We start from the raw sequence: 21,500 nt of genomic DNA on the forward strand, positions 1-21,500 counted from the left end.
ATCACTGACAATTATTTTAAATATGCACGGGCTAGTTTTGCTAAATAAAAATGTAACACATCACCTTTTGGGCAGAAGTGATGCATTTGTATCATACAAGGCAAAACTAACAAAGCTTGTAGTTAGACTTGGATGATAGGGTAGATTTAACACATCATCTTTGGATAGAAATGATACATCAAAATTCATTCAAGATTTAATTGTTTAAAAAACTTTTAATTAGGACAGTGTACGAGAAACTTAGAGTTCTCGAGGAAGTAGTTCTCAAAAATTTTGGTATTGTTAGTTTCCAGGAAATCCGAGTTCTTGGGAATTTTGAGTTCTCAAGAATTTTTGGTGTCCGTGAATTTCGAGTTTTCGGGAATAATGTGGGTTTGCGGGTTTTAGTTTGTGAATTTTAGGTTTCTAGAAAAAGGTTAGTTTTCGGGTTTGAGAGGGCTTTCATGTTTTAGAGAGTTTTCGAGTTTTAGAGGGTTTTCAAGATTTTGGTAACCCGTAAACCAATTTAGAAAAAAACCAAAATCTAATTTTAAATCTTAACCCGTAAACTATTTTAACTCATAGATTATTTTAACCCATAAATCATAGACCCGATAAAGATAAAATTGACTCTTAAGGGATTAATGTTATCCAAAATATGTTTAATTTTTGAAATATATTTTTTATTAATTTTTCAGATTTAAAAAAATCATGGAGATAAAGTTTAACCAATGATTAAGGAAAACCATATCAAATCCAGATTGTAAACCAAATTATATGTACTTTTTTCAAAAATAATTTTGAACACGAAAAACATCATAGAAAAAATAACCATAAAATTAACCTTAAATGTATGAAATGAAATCTTTAATGATGATTTCAAGAGATTTCGAAATTCTATTATGGTTAAAATATGGATTTTAACGAGTTTAATGATTTTTTAACAGTTTGTATAAAAAAACCTGTTTTGTTTAGATCTAAGAACAATAAAACCGTAAATAAGGTTTATCAAGTTTTATTTCGTGCATTCTGATTTAGATCCTGATTTATGAAAAACATGAAGAACTGATTAATCAACCAGTCTCTAATACCACATATTAATCAGTACTTCATGTTAGTAATGGAAAAACATGATAATATGATAAACCTATTTTATCTGCGTACATATTTCAACATAGAGAGTAGCCACAGCAGATAAGTAAGATCTAGATGACATGGTTGTCAGCTTGGTCGAGTATCCATTTAGGATGCACAGTTAAGAATGGGGTTAGGGTTCTTGAGAGGAACCGATTTTGGGAGAGAAGAGGCAAACAAAAATATTATGTGTGTGTGATTAGGTTAAGTTATGATGCTAAATATACTCTCCATATATATATATATGTGTGTGTGTGTGTGTGTGTGTGTGTACCCAAAGGGAAACACTTTATTTTCAAGTAAGGGCAATATGGTTCATCAACAATTACCAAGCTAATATATAATATGGTATAATTAATTAGTTTGATCTACTATAATATAAATGATAATGATGCCTAATTAATGACTCAAATTTTTTTTCTTGCACTTCTCACAAGATCCATCCCATATATGTGTGTGTGTGTGTGTGTGTGTATAAACACATATATATGGGATGGATCTTGCGAGAAGTGATATAATAGCGAGAAGTGCAAGAAAAAAAATCTGAGTCATTAATTATGTTTGATCTATGGTTCATAATCATAATGGCATTCTTAATAAATATGCAATCCACTTATAAGGCTTTTATTAGAAAATGGTACTTTGGTCTTATTCAACCATAACAAATGTTTAAAATCAATGAATTCCCTAAACATTTGCTAATAAATCATTTAATGATTAAAACTAGCATAATATTCCTATCCGAATTTAATACCAAGGTTTGACTTCATTTTTTTTTCTTTCGTTTCAAATATTGAAATACATCAAGATATAACTTCAATTTGTTGTTTTTTCTTTTCTTTTCTTTTGTTTCAAATCATAAATAATGTGATTTATGAAATTATTTTACAAACTATTTTACACAAATAATATTGTGTAAGTTCATATATGTACTGTGTAGGTGACATGACGAATGTGTATTTAAAATTTTTACAAGTGTAGGTTATTAGTGATGTGCTAAAAGTAGTCTAATAATTATTAACTAAATTACGCTAATCTAGACACTAAATAATAAATTATAGACTCTTATACATAACTAAACTAATAACCGGAAAGTGAACCGGTCGACTCTAGTACAACTAAGTAAGTCTGGATATCGAACCCACGAGACTCTTTTAATTACGTATACTAGCTAAATTAAACTCAACTACAGACACGACTATTTATTTATTATTTGTTTAAGGAGGGTTTTACTAATAAACTAATTTTAAACTAATTAAGAAAACTAAAGACGACTAAACTTAGAACTTTGACTTAATTCATATGATAATGAACAACCACCTAGGATAGAATCCCCTAAGTTTCAGTTATCAATTAACCGGGAAAATATTTATTTATGGAACTGGGATCGTAAAATAGACACCTAAGATAAAACCCGATCAAGACCCCTGACCCTTCTCAAGAGACACCTATGAGTTTCTAATAAGTTTTAACGCACACCAGTATTAAAAATCAAGTTTCCTTACGATCACCAAATTAATTACAAACTAGTTCCTTTATACGAAATCCTACCTTACAGCGCAGAAATCAAGGGCAGTCTAATATATTCAATTGACTAGATAGACAAAGTTAATCAATCAAACCTATACGGACTCCTTACGAAGAATTAAATCTAACAATCCTGATCAACAAAGACCTATCAATAGCCTAGCACTTTACAGATATTTAGGTTAGCAGCACACTTAGGTTTATTAATTAACTAATATTATTCCTGTGATCATATTTGAAATCAATCATAAAATAGACAAAAACACAAAGTAGATGACCTAATAGCAATATATCATAATGACAAACAATAATCAAGGCAACTATGGAATAATAAAACTTAAAAAACAACCCTAAACACACATATGCATCAATTTAATATAATTAAACCTTTTACTGGTTCCTAAAACCATAATGATAAATAAATCCCAAGTCAAAATAAAACGTCAACAAAGGTTCATCATAAGCCTAGGCAATCTATAAAGTTTAGCCTAACATCATAAAAGCAAACAAAACGATAATAAAGGAAATCATGGCGAAAATAAATAAGAACAGAAGATTAAAGACGATAAAACCCGTGGTCTTCGTTCTTGGATGATAAGCACTTCCCCGGCTAATTCCTAGCCTTCAAACCTACCAAATATTGCAATCCTAAGCTCCAGAAAACTCCAAATTTAGCTCTGGTTCGTAGGGTATGCTCTGGATTAAGTTTAGGGGTGTTTATATATGTTTCATGGGCCCAAAACTGATAAAAAACGAAGAAAATTCGAGAATCCGGGTCCCCGTCGCGCCGCGCGGCAGGATTTTGCCTCCCGGTCGCGCGGTGCTCCGGATGAAGGGGGCTGACCGGTCCAGTTCAATTTCTGATGCTCCGGTTCACCGGTTTGGCTTGTTTTAGCTCTTTTTGGCCCTTTTTAACCATGAACAAGTCCCGGAACCTACATTATTCAATTATGTTAGTAGTATACAAATCCTAATAAAAACCAAACATAAAATAATAAAATATTATATAAAATATACAAGGGTTTTATATATATTAAGCATTATATCAAATAGCATGATCTGCTATTTATTTTATGTAGCTTAATGTAAAAAATAAATAAAAATTATTTTGTAGTGTGTAGGCTCATATATGTACTGTGTAAGTGGTATTTTGAATTGTGTATGTGTAAATTATATCTTGTGTGGGTAAATATATGTATTGTGTGTGTTGTATTTCGAATTGTGTATGTGCATATTTTATCGTGTGTAGGTCCATATATGTACCATGTACCTGGTATTTCGAATTGTGTATATGTTATCGTTTGCAGTTAACTAAGTTCATATATGTACTTTGTAGGTGGTATTTCTAATTGTGTATGTGTAAATTTTATTATGTGTAGGTTCATTTATATACACTGTATTTCAAATTGTATGTGTAAATTTTATCGTATGTATGATCATTTATGTCCGGTGCATGCGGTTTTACAAATTTAGTATAAAGTTGAAAATCTTCCTAAATTTGGTTAAGTTCGAAAAAATTAAAATGAACGAATTAATCATAAATTAAAAATACAAAAAAACAAACAATTTTAAAGAAAAAAAATAGTTTGTAACTTAGTTATATTTGCTGATAAAATGGAATTATGAAGACCGATTATTTTATGGTAAATGAAACTAGTTATATGATAAAAATATTTAAATTAAAAACAAAATATATGTAACTTATCCCATACATAAGTTGTTTGCCATATATGAGAAAAGCTTTGTACTAAGATGCCCCTTCTACTAAAATAAATAATAAATCAAAGAAAAATTATGATTGGTTATAATTACTTCTCGCATTTCTTACACTAAGAAACACTTTTGAAATGAACCTAATCATATATATATATATATATATATATATATATATATATATATATATATATATATTATTCTTACATTTTACTTTAAAAAACAATGCGATACCATTGTGTTGGCCCAGAAGGAACAAACAATCAGATCAAGCGAACGGACATACAAACAAACACGAGATATTAGGGTGACAACCTTGACTCTATTTATATAATCAAACGAACTTCACGAACATGCGAAGATAAATACTTCTTTACATAAAAAACAATAACCTAAACCCCTATTTATAGTCATGCTAAACTTGCTCTCTAAGTCAATTGCTAAACTTTCTCTCCAAGACAAAGCATTTCCTAAACCTATTGTAATTCAATTAACTAAAATAAAACAAAACAAAATAAACCCTTCACTTTATTAATAATTCAAGATTTACCTTAATTCACCCCCTTAATCTTGAATTATTCATCTTCTTGATTTTGTTCCTTCTTTTCAAAGGACTATAACATACATGCGTCACCGACTCTTCAAATTTAGCATTCGTTCCTTCAGTACTATGAAGCCATATTGCCATTTTATTTCTCAACTCAATTATTCTCATCAATTTGTTCTTGACTAATACTTTCATGAAATCCAAACGAAACGTTTGGGATCGTTCCAAACCGAATTTTCATTACTTTCATAATAGGTTTCACATCATGAATTTTTTTCTTTTCAACTACTAAGTGATTATGATTACAGTATAGTTGAAGCTTGATGTTGTACATTCTATCCAGATTTCTTTGAACCTTCATCAACAATCTTCCTTTCTCATCATGTTGCCTTAATATGCCATTGGCTATTCCAATCTTACGTCCTTCTTCATCCAATTGCCCCAAGCTAAGAAGATTAGTCTTCAACTTAGACATATTGAAAACATCACAAAACGTTCTCTTTTCTCCAGTTTTACTTACCACAGTCACATTGCCTTTATCTTTGTTTTCGATCTCGGTTCCATCACCAAACTTCACATGACCCGAAACTCGTTCATCTAAGGTAGTGAAAAACTCTTTCTTTCCAGGCATATGATAACTTGCACCATTATCAAAGTACCACGTTCTTTCATTCATTTCATTCTTTTTAAACACAGCAGGGATAACTCTGTCTTCTTTCAAGCGTACTTTCTTTGTTGGAAAAACTTCCATGTGTAAAGTAGGATCAGCACATATTCTTTCTTTGTCAAATTCACTTCTTCATTCCCTTGTCTCGGTTTGTTACAGTTGTTCGAGTAGTGCTCAATATTACCACAGTTGTAGCACGTTGTATAATTCCTTATGTCTTGCCATTCTTCAGGGTTTCTTTTTTTCGGTATTCACCCCGTTGGTCATTATCATATTCACTATTCAATCTTGGATTCCCTCTTCCTCGTCTGTTGTATCTTCACGGCCTCTACCTTGTCCTTGGTAGTTTTCCGCTTTCTTTTCAATTTGTGTGAACAAAAGCTGACTTTGGGATGAACTTTCATTCAAATTCTTGAACTTGTTTCTCTCTTCATATGCATTTAAGCGCCCAACCACATCTTCATACGCTATTGTTTCAATGTCTGCGAAGTGGCTCCATCGAATAAACAATAGGTAAATACTTATTCGACACAAAGTATAAGAATTTTCTTACCAAAACCTCTTTTTCAAGTACTGCTCCTAAGCTCTTATACTTTGACTGTACTCCACACAACTTCGCTGCATATTCATCAATACTTTCTGCTTTCCTTTGCACCAAGATAACGAACTCTTAGTACTTCCCAAACATCTTTTGGTTCCGAATACTTTTCCATCTTAAGCGTCACAACTTCAAGTAAACTTTGGAAGATAACACCTAACGCCATAAACTTCTTTCTTTCTTAAATTCCTGCTCCTTTTTCCTTATTAATCGCATCTTGCAAATCGTTCGTAACCAAGACAATTTTCATCATAATCGACCATGACGCATAGTTGGTCGAATTTAACTTCGGCGCTTGTTAAACAAAATCACCCATAGATTGCTTCACTGTTCCTGAGCTCCCTGGATTCCCTTCTTTATCATCGGTCATGCCACAATCCTAACGTGGTTGGCGGCACGAAGAATTCCAGTTGAAAAACGACTCCAAGGTTTTCAAGAAACAAATCTATTCCATAAAACTAATGAACACAAAAAGGCGCGGCTCCAAGGATTATTAAAGTCAAAACACCATTGCAAGTTTTAAAAATAAAAAAAACAAACAATATGATTGTTTTTCTTTGTTGCCAGAGACGACAACATGAGGGAATAAGTTAGCAAATCTTTTGACTAACAAATTAATAGTCAAGGTTTTACTCTACTAAAATTCGTGCGGAAAACTTTTCCTTGCTTCAAGGTTACGAGATCTCTTAACCGAACAAAGCCTTCGAAGTAAAATTATGCCAAACTTTACGTGAATACAAGCTGTAGCTCTGATACCAGTTGTTGGCCCAGACAGAACAAGCAATCAGATCAAACGAACGAACGGACAAACAAACAAATACGAGATATTGTGGTGACAATCCTCGACTCTTTTTATATAATCAAACGAAGTTCACGAGCATACAAAGAAAGAGACTTCTTGACATTAACAATAGCCTAGACCCCAATTTATAGTCTTACTAAACTTACTCTCCAAACTAATTACTAAACTTGAAGAATATGAATAATGAGGTATATCTTGTCCAAGTAACAATGAGCAAGATATGCTATGGTATATATATGCATTGTTGAACAATATGTATGTTTGGTGCTGTGAGCCTATAACTCTTATATGTTTGATTACAAACATATAGGCCGTAAATGTTATACGGCGTGTAACACGTCGTATGACATATACGGCCGTATATGTTTGTCTACATATATGATTTCTTGTTTGTTGTTTTGATGTAATTTTAATTTTGAGATAATAAATTTTTTTCTCTGTTTTATTTGTTTTTCTTTCTGTGTTATCGTTTTCAATAATTACAATGAATTGATGCTTAATTAATAATATGATGGACATGTAGATCACGTTGCTGAACATTTTGTGTCTCTGAATGCAAAACTGGTCCTACACGTGATTTTGTCAATGAGTAATTAATGGGAAGGCTATATTAGATTATTAGTCAATACGACTAAAATTATTACAAAGAAAAGAAATACCACTAACACCAAATGCTATTAAATTCTAGAAGCTATCATCTCATTTCTTTGGAATTGTTAAGTGCGTAAGTGGTCCTTCCTCAAACGGATGGTTAACGTGTTTGAGAAATGTTATAATTGTACGATATGGGAGTTGACCAAGTTATTGTATGTTGTATCCGCATACTAGAGCATAACATTGAATGGATAGGAAATGGGTCACTAGACTTTTGGGATACATCTGTATTATCATTAACTTGAGATATGAAAATTGGTCTACTCATTTAATGCTACTGGTTACAAAAAAAAAAAAAAAAAAGGTGGCCAATGTTTTAGAGCATTCTTAACAACATCCGTATCTCAATTTTTACTATTACACTAAAAAAATACTAAATTTTTTTCTATTTTTTAATTAAATAATATTTTTTGTACTTTTATCATTATCTTTTTCCCCTCCTCTACTCACAACCATTTTAAAAAAACATTAAAAATTATAGAGGATGAACAATATTTTTTACAAATTTACTCATGAAAAAAAGTTTCTCTATCTCTTCCACTCATAATCACTTACAACTATTATATAGTATAGAGAACCCACTAGCAATAAGACTGTTTGTTGTTGTTGAATTGATTCTCTGAATTCATTCAATAATATTGTGTCATGCAGTGTTGACACTCGCTGAAGCTACCGCTGAAGCCGCCTGAACCAGGGTTCAGCGAATTTTCTGATTCTTTTCTTTTTTTTAATATAACTAAAAAAACTAATTTGTATAAGAAAAAAAATTAAACATCCTAAAAACATTTAAAAAAATTCAAATTAAAAAAAGATGAAACATCCTAGAAACATAAAAAAAAGTTGGGCAAATTTAATAAAAAAAACTGAATACAAATTTATTCCCCATCTCTGCCGTCTCTTTTTCTTCGCCTTCATCCTTGATCTGCTTTGATTTTCTCTAGAACAAGCGTCTATACTTGTTCGAATACCTCTCGGCACATGGGATCGAGGTTGTTAAAGTTCTTGGTAAGAAAGTCTAACTTTCTAAATCTTTCTTTTAAAACTTTCACCTCAGCTACCACCTTGATACCACTCGATATTTTGTGAAGTTGGTCATTTTTAAAATTAATGAGGTTTATATAGGTAAAAACTACAAACAAAAAAGAAAGTTTTTTTTGGGACTCCTTCCAAGCCCGACGGTTAAAACACTCCCCCCTAGGCCCAACATCTTTTTACCCCACACCGAGCCGGCTAACGGCCGCTCGCTCGCGGGGTGCGGTCACGGTGAGTTGTTGCAGTGCGTGAGGCCTACGTGGCTCGTGCCAGTCGCTCGTGTGTGACAACGGATAGTCTAACACCAAGGAGCTGTTGGGAATGGTTGTAGTGCGGTTCTTATCAAATGGAAGATAATTTTTTATGAAAATGAAACATATTTGCATGAAGTCGTATCACAATTCCAGTACATGCAAAGGGAAAGGTGGATGAAAGGAGTTAATAACTTGTGCCTGTTAAAGCTAGCGTGTTCGTGTCGAACGCTTTGCTTTAACTATATCTTGTAATAAATAAATAAATAAAAACCATCTACATCGTTTCTATTACCGTACTGCTTTAAAATAAATTGTTGATACGGGGGTATTCAAAAAATAATTTAAACGTGGCACACCTTTTTCACTTTTTGGCTTCAAGAGCTCGTCGGTTTCAAACCCGTAAAGGTTTTGACATTTTCATTTGTTTTTCCTTTTTTCTCTTTTATAAATCATTTAAAATTTTAATGCAAGTTGATCAATACAAAAGGAATATTATAGAAATAGTTAATAATTACTAGGGTTAACAAAACCGTCCATAGGTATGCAAAATTGTATCTGGTTCTTTTTTCAAATCAAAATTCATAGATGGTTTCATCAATGTTATGCGCGCTACAAACACGAATTACTAATTTTTAATCTCTCTTTCTAAAGTTTGACTGGAAATTTTTTTAAAAGGATGAGAGTATTTTTTTTTTAAAACGCCCAACAAAGAAATTATATTAAAACGGTAAGCCGCTAGGCATTACTACAAGCACTAATCACCAAACAAAACTACAAACACCAAAAACTAAAACACCCAACTACAAGGTTTATACTCTAAACTGGCACCAATCTTAAATAGGTGATTTTAATATCAATAAATATGACATTTCGTAAATTCTCATTCCATTTTTGCCAACTTTTAAAGTTGAATGACCAATTATTATATATTTTATTTTTCAACTTTCTCTACACACTGATTTTCACTGTTTCTTTCAAAATAAGCTTAAAATGATTGTATATGCTGCACTGGGTGTTGTACTTTTTTGGTTCACTTTAGACTCTTTCACGTGTGTTTTCCTTTACAGGTGTCTACTAAACAAGCAATTAGGTTTGGATGTATTTCTTGGCACTTCCACGTGTGTTTTCCTTTACAGTTAATAGGAATGGCAAAAATCCCCGAATCCGACGGGGAAACCCGAAAACCGGCTTATTTCGGGTCGGGTCGGGTTTTGTTTTTTCGGTTTCGGGTCGGGTTTCGGAGATTGTTTCGGGGATTGTTTCGGGTTCGGGTTCGGGTTTGGGTTCAGGTACCCCCGCCCCGACCCGCCCCGATATAATATATAAATATAAATATAAATAATATATATATATATATATTAAAAACCAATAAACCCTAAAAAGACATCCAGTCCGCCCCCGTCCCCCCGATTCATATCTGCTTTTACTCTTCCGGCAATCCAGCAATCCAGACTCCGGCAATCCAGACTCCGACAATCCAGCCCCTCCCCTGCTGCTGTTACTCTTCCGCCACCATCACCATCCACTCAATCGCCGTCTGCACCACCGGACCACCCTCCTCCTCCTCCTCCTCGTTTTGATCCCAGCCGAAGTATGTAATCTCACTCTTTAATCATTTGAAATTGAGTAATTGATACACCGTTCTCTATGTTTTCTCCCGTTTGTTTTGAGTCTCAATTAAACTATTCAGAGATCCAGATCTATAATTCGTTAAGATACAGATTGTTTTGAGTGAAAAAGAGGACATGTCTTAAATGGTTGATGCATTCAAAATCACACATCATGTTTTGACTACGAAGTGCCTAGATAGCAGAACATGTGATATTGTTTGTTTGGATATGTTGATGAGATTTAACAGATTTTTTCAAATTAGGCTAATATGTGACTATGTGTGTTTACAGTTTCTTGATCTTATCTGCATAAAACAAAATACTTTGATTTGATGTAATAATTTCTTAGATAATTTGTGGATATGATTGTATTATTTTATCGAGTTCACATATGTCATGCTTATTAATTTCTTAGATAATTTGTGGATATGATGTAATAATTTCTTAGATAATTTGACTGCATTTCTTGTGTCTATATGGGCTGCACTTAGACATGATTTTATGTTTATTTGACTCCTGAATTCTGAAATGTCATATTTCCTTTGGCACCTGTTAATAACACACCCTGCTTCAATATTCGTACAGCCTATACGAGTCGTATAGATATCCGTACACTGACAACTACCAGCTTCAATATTCGTACAGCCTACACGAGTCGTATAGATAACTACTTGAAAGAAAATCTTTTGCCTGATGAAGTAGAACTGGATTTGTTGCTTTGGTGGAAGACAAATGGAGGTAAGTATCCGACACTTCAAAGGATGGCAAAAGATGTATTGGCAATTCCAGTTTCCACCGTTGCCTCTGAATCTGCGTTCAGTACAAGTGGAAGATTAATAAGTCCTCACCGAAGTCGACTTCACCCAAAAACTTTGGAGGCTTTAATGTGTGCTCAAAGTTGGTTGTTGAATGAGATTCGAGGTAACGCTATATTGAATATTACATTATTACTCATGTTATTTATCTTCATAATCATGAATATATGTTTATGTTATTACTATTAAATATAGAAACTTGTTCGGAAGAGACCGAGGCATATTGCCGCACCATTGAATATGAAATGGATGTGGAAGAGGTAATAATATTTATAAAATTTACTATTTTTGTAACATAGCTTTTATTCTTTTAACTTAGTTGATTTATTGATAAATATTCTTAATGTAGGTAGGTACTAAAGAAAGTGGCACGACGACTTTGGATGATTTGGTTTGATTTGGTATTTAGATTTGGTCGCAAGTTTGTAGTTTGTGTATTTGGCATGATTTTTCGGCCATGTAGACTTGGTTTTATTTCCTTTGTAACACATTGTTTCAGCTTTCATGTGTGTGATGCAGAAGTTTATTTCGATAAATGTTCAGTTATGTGATGAACCAATTTCGGGTCGGGTCGGATCGGTTTCGGGTTTTCGGGTTCGGGGACGGGGCGGGTCGGGGAGGTACAAAAAACCAAACGGGGAATCCCCGAATTAAACCCGACGGGTAATGGGGCGGGTACGGGGATGGTTTTTGGTTTCGGGTTCGGGTTCGGGTTAAGCAAAACCCGCCCCAAACCCGCCCCGTTGCCATTCCTAACAGTTAACTGAAAGGTTGCTGACTTGCTGCAACTCTTCGATTCTGATTCATTGTCTCCGGCGAGGACGTTGCGGGTAAGTATTTTCTGTTCCCATGTCTGATGTATTATTGGCACTTGACTTTTTATTACATAAATTGGAATCTTGGATTGTCGATGACAGAGTTTTAATTACATATTTCATTCATATCAATGACTCACCGGCGCTCATTGCGATGAATGATGATGGTGGCGGTGGTTATTGTTGGAAAATTTTTGTGAAAAAAAATATATATGTTTAAACGTTGAATTATTTTATTCAAGTTTGTTAGTCAATTAGTCAAAGCCATTAAAATGTCCTTTAATTTGGTCAAAAAAAATTAAAGTTTTGGTTAATGGTTTCTTTAATTTGGTCAAAAAATTAAAGTTTTGGTTAATGATGGTTGAATGGTTTCAACTTTCTACTAGTATAAATACCAAGGGAGCTCCTTGGTTGTAAACACACAAAAAACACAAAATTAACACATTCTCTCTTTTTTTTCTCCAACTTTCTCCTTAAAAAATTCCAACATTCTTGATCATCTTCATCTTTTTCTTTAAAGTACTATTCAGGTGCTAGAGCCCTCCCCGACAGCACATATTGCTTAGGCCGTTGTACCCTGGGAAACAAAACGGGGAGAGACCCGGAATTTGTTTTAAGGGCCCGTGTAAAACACGATCCTCGGCTACAAAAACTACGACACCATTCTTCTTCTACACCTTTCTTACATTATTTTATTTCAATTGTATTGTAATCTTGATTTTTCTGGTGTAATTCATATTGTAATTTACTTGCTTTCCTAGATAGGTTTGATTCCTTGTATTGTAATCATTTTATTAAAAGTGTTTTATTTTTATACAGGAACGGTTTCCTACAATCTTAAAACAAATTTTTTGAAAATCACCGTTCGTGTATTCAAAACATTCTCGTGTGACTCAAAACTAGTTTTGTTTCACGCGGTTATGTTTTGAAAAAAACATTTTTTTTCCGTTTCTATTCAAAGGAGCGACTTTGTAAAAACGGAAACCGGTTACAATTCGGATTTTTTAACGCTAAACTCTTGGAAAAACCCATTGTTTGGTCCCTTCAAAGTTGGACTTAGAACACCTTCGGTGGCTTAATTCGAGAGTTCGGATTAAAAAGTTTTACGTAACTTTAATTTAGTGGGAGCGGCCACTATTAATATTTCCGAAAAACTAACTTGGCATAGTTTATTTTTCTGAAAAAATGGCATCACCGTCATCGAGCAAGGTTACCGGTACGCCTTTTTCCGTTATGGTAGGAGCAACTACCATGGCTAATCACGCTAAAAAACCCGAGAAGTTGTCGGGTTTGCACTTTAAACGGTGGCAACAGAAGATGTTCTTCTATTTGACCACCTTGAACCTTGCGAGGTTCTTGACAAAATCCACTCCCCTAGCCACTAACGCGGAGGGGGAGACCGACGCTCAAACTTTGAGTGCGGTAGATGCGTGGAAGCATTCGGAATTCTTATGTCGAAACTATGTGTTAAACGGTGTAGTTGACGCGTTGTATAACGTGTACTCTTCAATAAAGTCTGCCAAAGAATTATGGGAGTCTTTAGACAAAAAGTACAAAACGGAGGATGCGGGAACAAAGAAATTTGTTGTCACCCGTTTCTTGGACTATAAAATGGTTGACTCTAAGACTGTAATTAGTCAAGTCCAAGAGTTGCAAGTTATACTTCATGACATCTTTGCTGAGGGAATGACACTTAGTGAGACATTTCAAGTGGCAACGATGATTGAAAAATTGCCTCCTAGTTGGGTTGAGTTTAAGAATTATCTTAAACACAAGCGAAAGGAGATGACCATTGATGATCTTATTGTTCGACTTTGGATACAAGAAGACAATAAGAGAGCTCAAAAGGGTAGCCTAGTGGATGTTTCCGCCAAGGCTAACTTAGTCGAGTACGATCAATCCTCCAAAGGGGGAAACAAGCGCAAAGGCAAAGATAACAAAGGGAAAGTGAAAGTGGACCTTGGTGTGAAGAAAGGGGCTATGAAAAAGAAGCCTCCACCTTTCCAAGGACCATGTTACCACTGTAACGAGATGGGGCACCGGGAAAACCAGTGCAAGAAACCGAAGTGCGAGCGTGCGCATTTGGTGGACGAGGATGGCACTCCTCTCGTGGCGATGATTACCAAGGAAGCGGATTTCATCGAGGAAGTCAACGTTGTGGGAGACGCTCCCAAAGGGTGCTACGTTGACACCGGCGCAACCCACCATGTCTGCGGCGACAAACAACTCTTTAAGAATTTCAAAGAGGCAGCGGGTGACCAGAAACTTTACATGGGGAATAAAGCGACTGCGGAAATCATGGGGGAAGGCGATGTGGTCTTGAAGTGGACTTCTGGCAAGAAGCTCACGTTCACCAAAGTTCTCTATGTTCCCGAGATTCACAAGAATCTTGTCTCGGGATGGATGCTCAACAAGCACGGATTTCGCTTGGTGATTGAATCGGATAAATTTATTTTATCGAAAAATGGATTGTTTGTCGGTAAGGGTTATGCCGACAATGCTATGTTCAAATTGAATGTAATTGTTGTAAAAAATTCTATGAATAAAATTGCAACTTCTATTTACATGATTGAGTCATCAAATTCTAATTCTTGTATTTGGCACGGTAGACTAGGACATGTAAATTTTAATTCAATTCGACGTTTAATTAAATTAAATAGCATTCCATGTTTTAAAATCGATTCAAAATATAAATGCGAAACATGTGTTGAATCCAAACTAACGAGAAATCCTTTCAAATCGGTTCAACGAATAACCGAACCCCTTGATTTAATCCACACTGATGTGTGCGATTTAAAAGCCACTCCCACAAGAGGTGGAAATAAGTATTTCATCACGTTCATTGATGATAGTACTCGGTATTGCTATGTATACTTACTTAAAAGTAAGGATGAAGCAATAGACAAGTTTATCTTGTATAAAGATGAGGTTGAAAATCAACAAAAATGGAGAATAAAAACTTTGAGAAGTGAGGGGTGGTGAATATGTTTCACTATTTGCGGAAATATGTGCAAAAAGTGGCATAATACATGAGCGTTCCCCACCTTATTCTCCACAATCAAATGGCATTGCTGAACGAAAGAACCGTACATTAAAAGAGATGACGAATGCCATGTTGATTAGCTCGGGCGTGAGCTATGACTTATGGGGGGAGGTTATTCTCTCGGGCAATTATATCTTGAATAAGATAACGGATGTGACTCCGTATGAGTTATGGAAGGGTAAAAAACCTTCATACAAATACATTCGAGTGTGGGGGTGCCTTGCCAAGGTGACGGTTCCGCCGCCAAAGGCACTAACGATATGACCTAAAACCGTGGATTGTATATTCATTGGATATGCACACCATAGTAATGTGCATAGGTTTCTTGTACATGAGTCCAAGAATCCCAATGTACATGAAGGCACTATTGTTGAATGGAGGACCAACGATTTTTTCGAAAATGTGTTTCCCTGTTTAAGGAAAACACATGCGAGTTCATCAAGAGCGGTTGATGAAGAAAGTACATCAAGAGCGATTGATGATACTGTTCATGATGAGAGACATGAACGACCCGAAATTGAAGAAGGTGAGCTTAGACGAAGCAAAAGACCAAGGATTAAAAAATCCTTCGGTCCTGATTTCGTGAGCTACATGGTTGAGGGTGAGCCCAATACCTACCGTGAGGCGGTTACCTTCGCGGAATCACCTCAATGGAAAGAAGCAATTAAGAACGAGATAGATTCTATGTTGCAAAATCATACTTGGGAGTTAGTAGATCTTCCGCCGGGTTGTAAACCCCTTGGATATCGTTGGATATTCAAAAGGAAGATGAAAGCCGATGGAAGTATTGATAAATACAAGGAAAGGTTAGTGATCAACAGGTATAGACAAAAAGAAGGTCCAGACTATTTTGATACTTACTCGCCGGTCACGCGAATAACCTCAATAAGGTTGGTTCTTGCAATCGTGGCCTTACGAAATTTGGAAATTCACCAAACGGATGTAAAAACCGCATTTCTAAATGGCGATTTAGATGAAGAAATTTACATGGAGCAACCCGAGGGTTTCTCCGCCCCAGGGAAAGAGGCCAAGTATCTAAACTAGTCAAATCATTGTATGGTTTGAAGCAAGCTCCAAAATAATGGAACTTAGAGTTTGATCATGTCATGCTTGACAATGTTTTCAAAATAAACGAGTGTGAGAAATGTGTCTATGTGAAGGACACGCCAGGAGGTTATGTGATTTTATGTCTTTATGTAGATGATATGCTTATCATTGGGAGTAATGATACTATGATTAACAAAAGATATGTTTAAAGCGAGGTTTGACATGAAAGACTTGGGTCTCGCGGACGTGATTCTTGGGGTTCAAATTACTAGAACTCAAAATGGTCTTATCTTTAGTCAATCTCACTATGTGGATAAAATTCTTGAGAAATTCAATAAGAATGACATGCGTGTCGCGTCAACTCCAATTGAAACGACCCACCATCTATCTAAAAATAGAGGCGAGGGTGTTGCTCAGTTAGAGTACTCAAGAATTATTGGTAGTTTAATGTATCTTATGACATGTACTCGACCCGATCTAGCTTATGCCGTGAGTAGGCTAAGTAGATATACTAGTATCCGAGCGTGGAACACTGGAAAAGTATAACACGGGTTCTAAGGTACTTAAGAAACACAAGAGACTATGGACTCCATTATAATCGAGATCCAGCTGTGATCGAAGGATACAGTGATGCAAATTGGATTTTGGATATAAAAGATTCTAAATCAACAAGTGGATATGTATTCACACTTGGTGGTGCAGCTATTGATTGGAAGTCTTCTAAGAAAACGGTTATAGCTAGATCCACGATGGAATCGGAGTTTATCGCTTTGGATAAATGTGGTGAAGAGGCGGAATGGCTACGTCAATTTATGGAAGATATTCCAATATGGCCAAAGCCTTTGTCGGCTATTTTCATACATTGTGTCACTGAGGGAAACTTAACCTAGTTGACTGGAGATCCCAAGATCTAGGTTCAATAGGACAACTTAATCATGAAACCAAGGGTGGTCACTGTGGGGGAGTACCCTAAACCAAAATAAAGGGCGTTGCGTGCGCGCGCATCCTAGTCCATTCCAATCAGTGACACATGTTCTAAGGATAAGCATAATAAAGGTTAATGATTTGTAGAAATCAACAAACCTAGAATCACCTATGTGAGAGAGAACTAGGGTCGGTTTGAATGGATTTTGGGGCAAAAATCCTAGAGCTCTCGCAGAACCAGGCTAGTGATCCAGGACCATAATAGGACACGATAGTGAGGGGTTGGCCAGACTAGGGAGAGTGTTGTGTGAAGTGTATTGTCGTCTACATAAATGGGGGTATGGGCAAAGACATCGTGTCTACACACCGCTAGGAGACTATGTATGCTTCACAAAGGAAGGTTCAAAGGGTAACACCTACCTATCCTGCAATGCTCAACCGTTGAATTGAATATAAGAAACTTGCATGTATGGATTGATCTCAATGTGAAAATGAATGAGTTTTGTTTTCACATGTGGGGGATGTTGGAAAATATGTGGAAATGAATAGGTTTTGTTTTCACATGTGGGGGATTGTTGGAAAATTTTTGTGAAAAATATATATATATATATATATATATATATATATGTGTGTGTGTGTGTGTGTGTGTGTGTGTGTTTAAACTTTGAATTATTTTATTCAATGTTGTTAGTCAATTAGTCAAAGCCATTAAAATGTCCTTTAATTTGTTCAAAAAAATTAAAGTTTTGGTTAATGGTTCCTTTAATTTGGTCAAAAAATTAAAGTTTTGGTTAATGATGGTTGAATGGTTTCAACTTTCTACTAGTATAAATACCAAGGGAGCTCCTTGGTTGTAGACACACAAAAAACACAAAATTAACACATTCTCTCTTGTTTTTTCTCCAACTTCTCCTTAAAAAATTCCAACATTCTTGATCATCTTCATCATTTTTTTAAGGTACTATTCGGGTGCTAGAGCCCTCCGCGGCAACACATATTTCTTAGGCCGTTCTACCCTGGGAAACAAAATGGGGAAAGACCCGGAATTTGTTTTTAAGGGCCCCGTGTAAAACACAATCCTTGGCCACAAAGACTACGACACCATTCTTCTTCTACACCTTTCTTGCATTATTTTATTTCAATTGTATTGTAATTTTGATTTTTCCAGTGTAATTCGTATTGTAATTTACTTGCTTTCCTGGATAGGTTTTATTCCTTGTATTGTAATCATTTTATTAAAAGTGTTTTATTTTTATACGCGAACGGTTTCCTATAGTTATTGACATCTGCTATAGTGAGGATAGTTCTATCCATAGTAGGTATGATTATTTTACTTTCAAGGTTCCGGTACTGTAGTGAGGGTTTTTGTTAACTAGATTTAAATCTTTTCAAGCTTTCGAAAAAATCAATTGTTGCTTTATGTATTTTTTTTTGTTTTCAGCAACGTTTGTTTAGTGTTTGTTATATGTGTTTTGTTGACCAAATTTCGTCTCCCTGGTTAAGCGGGCATGCTTTGTTAATGCATTTTTTATTGGCTGCTCGGCAGGTGTTCGATGAAATGCTAGTGGCTGTTGGTTGAGATTCTCAATTATAATAAAAGATTAAGGTTTGCTATTTTTTCTGTGTATCTTTATGAAATTGAAGTATACTGATTGCAGGGTTTATATACACATATAGAAACATATATGTAAAGTAATGTGGATGAATTTATTTGAGTCGGAATTTTTATTTGCTGTTGCTTTTGTTTTCATTAATCTTTTGAATGATGGCGGGACATTACAGGAGCTAATGATTTCGATTCACCTTTTAAGAGGTTATTTCCGTTGCTTCAGAGGCTGTGATGATTGATACGAAGAATCGCATCTTAACGGGGCATAATCAAGAAAATTGCAAAAAACATTAATAAAGTTGGCTACAAATTGATCCACATGTAAGTGTTTTACCTTTATGATATGAACCCTTAACTACTCATGACCTATCTCATACAAACAGTGTAAGTTTAAAACCATAATATATATCATGTAATTTGGTGGTAAATGTTATGTTCTCAATAAAATGAGATTTTTAATGTTTCATTTTATCTGGTAAATGTTCTGTTCAATAAAATCAGTTCTCTATTTATCGTAATTTAAGTTTTTGTATGTGATTCAGATTAACCGGATGGATTCTCAAAGAGAAAGGCCCCGGTTGATTACTGGGTTTCTTTGTAGCTTTCAGTGCTCATTTGATTCTAGTTGATGAGTTTTATACAAACCTTGATATTTTGCATCTTTGTTGCTGTATCACGAGATTGGCTTATGTTATGATGAGGTTGTGATTGATGATACACTTCGTTGTGGCAGCTTAGGTTGCTGCCGTTGTGCGGACCTGAGCATCGGGTTGCGAATTTAGTATTTTTTTTTAATATCTAACTACGCGATGATTGCACCAAAGACCTGGCACAGATAGATGAAATTTTGTAAGCCATCGAACAGGCCAAAGCATCCAACTTTTGTGAATTGAAGACATTATATCTGCTACTTATATTACGACTTATAATGCATTTCTCATATGGCACTATAATATCGTTTTCAAAACCAACGCGCGGGTATTGAAAACTAGTTTGTTATTAAAACCAAACTTAAAGTCCATTGTATAATATGTAATTATGCAAAATTTGGATTAGACTGACCGTCTAACAGATGAGACGGTCTGTATTAAAGATGACCTGAATATTATGTTTTCTCATGAGACGAACTGTCTCATACGCTTGTAATTTTGATACGGTTCGTATAAAGTCAATCTTAACCATCAAGTTAACATTGAGATGGATTGTCTCAACTTTAGACAGTCGTCTAACACTCTGTGTCAGCAAGACGTGTCAATCCACGAGTGTAACGTGTCAAACTCCTATGATGACTCATCTTGTGAATGATGGGCTATAAAAAGGATCTTTAGCACGCCCATTAACATCCTACAATATCATATTACCATTAAACACACCAAAATAAAGTTAGAGTAGTGTTCTTGAAGTTTTAAGCAAGTTCAAGTCAAGCAATAAAGTTCTGGCCATCTAGGGATATTGATCAAGCATTCCGGTAGCATTAGAAGTCATTCTGAATCATTCCTAGGTCGTGTGTAAGCTTGGAAGTAAGGTATAGTATTCCTAGCACTCGTTTAAGATCGTTTCATTCGTTTAAGCGAGTGTCCAACCTAAGATTGATCAAACTTCAGTCAAAATGATTTTAGGAAGTCATACTAAGTGTTTCAAACATGTATGAGGTCTTAGAACACTTAAACAAGTATCAGAAAGATGTCAAAATGAATTTTAACCTTAATGGGCCAAAATGAAAAAGTTAGACGGATCGTCTGACCAATGATATACGGACCGTCACAGGCATATACGGACCGTCTCATAATGATATGATCCGTCTCATTTAAACGGATCGTCTAATCCTTTTGACACCCTGTGGCATTAAAAATTCAGTCAAAGGGGTCAAAGACCAGTTTATACAGTTCGTCTCAATATAAATTTTAATATTTTCTTTAAAATTAAGTTTCAAACCTACAAACCAAACCAGTCTTTATAAACGTGGTTTGATACAATAAACAAGGTCAGTATGGTCTATAGCTTGATCAAAAGATGATCCAGGTTTTTATTTAAACCTATTATTATAGGTTAAGCGTCAAATAACAGAAGCTTTTCAAACGAGCCACCACAATAGAACAGAACATGTGAATACATTAAATCTTTACAAACAGTCAAACAAATTTTACTCTGTAAGATAAACGAGTTGTTTGCCTTAAAGAGTCATTCAAACGTTTACTTAAGATTATGTGATCTCTAAAACGTTATATTACAAAATAGAATATAAAAGCAACTCAGACTAATTACATATGTGTCTGGATCGAAACATAATAGACTAGCATGCATGCTATATATCAGCCTCAACCAGTTCTTCAATGGGCACAGCTCCGAGAGAACACTTGAATTGTGTGTGTAGGGCAGTCGCATAATCCCTGAAGAAACAGATCAGATATCCCAGCTGAGCTGTATAAAAAACTATATTTGTATTTTAACGAAATTTAAGATCTTTTAGAGTCGTTTCACCAGCATATCACTAACATATGTTCAAACATTTCAGATAACTAAGATTAAGCAGCATGCATGACGGTCGGGTGTAAATATTATATATTATTGTATTATTTGTATGGGTTTATTGTACTTACAGTGGTACTTCATATGTTCTTATTGTATTAATATACATTGGACGTTAAAGGGGTTTATTTTGGACTTATACGAGCATGAGTTGGGGTCTCAGGATAATTGGCACACAAAATGGAGCAGGAGAGCAAAATA

The 21,500-nt window shown here is 34.9% G+C and overlaps 1 protein-coding gene across 1 annotated transcript; it reads left to right on the plus strand.

The window, feature by feature from the left end:
• Positions 1 to 13,758: 13,758 nt before the first annotated feature.
• LOC143561216 (uncharacterized) lies at positions 13,759 to 16,234 on the plus strand. Its single transcript, XM_077049344.1, has 3 exons — positions 13,759 to 14,618; positions 15,511 to 15,897; positions 16,012 to 16,234. Exons 1-3 carry the CDS (start codon positions 13,759 to 13,761, stop codon positions 16,232 to 16,234), a joined length of 1,470 nt encoding a protein of 489 aa, XP_076905459.1.
• Positions 16,235 to 21,500: the final 5,266 nt, after the last annotated feature.

Source organism: Bidens hawaiensis, unplaced genomic scaffold, assembly GCF_021521415.1.
Source record: "Bidens hawaiensis isolate Kalapana, Puna unplaced genomic scaffold, B.hawaiensis_p1.1 tig00020642_1, whole genome shotgun sequence".
Lineage (NCBI taxonomy): Eukaryota > Viridiplantae > Streptophyta > Magnoliopsida > Asterales > Asteraceae > Bidens > Bidens hawaiensis.

Coding starts and splice junctions, on each gene's coding strand:
- LOC143561216 (XM_077049344.1), top strand. CDS start 13,759: ATGGTTGACTCTAAGACTGTAATTAGTCAAGTCCAAGAGTTGCAAGTT. Junction 14,619..15,510: donor ATTTTATCGAAAAATGGATT/GTTTGTCGGTAA, acceptor TAATGTGCATAG/GTTTCTTGTACATGAGTCCA. Junction 15,898..16,011: donor TTGCAAAATCATACTTGGGA/GTTAGTAGATCT, acceptor AGTGATCAACAG/GTATAGACAAAAAGAAGGTC.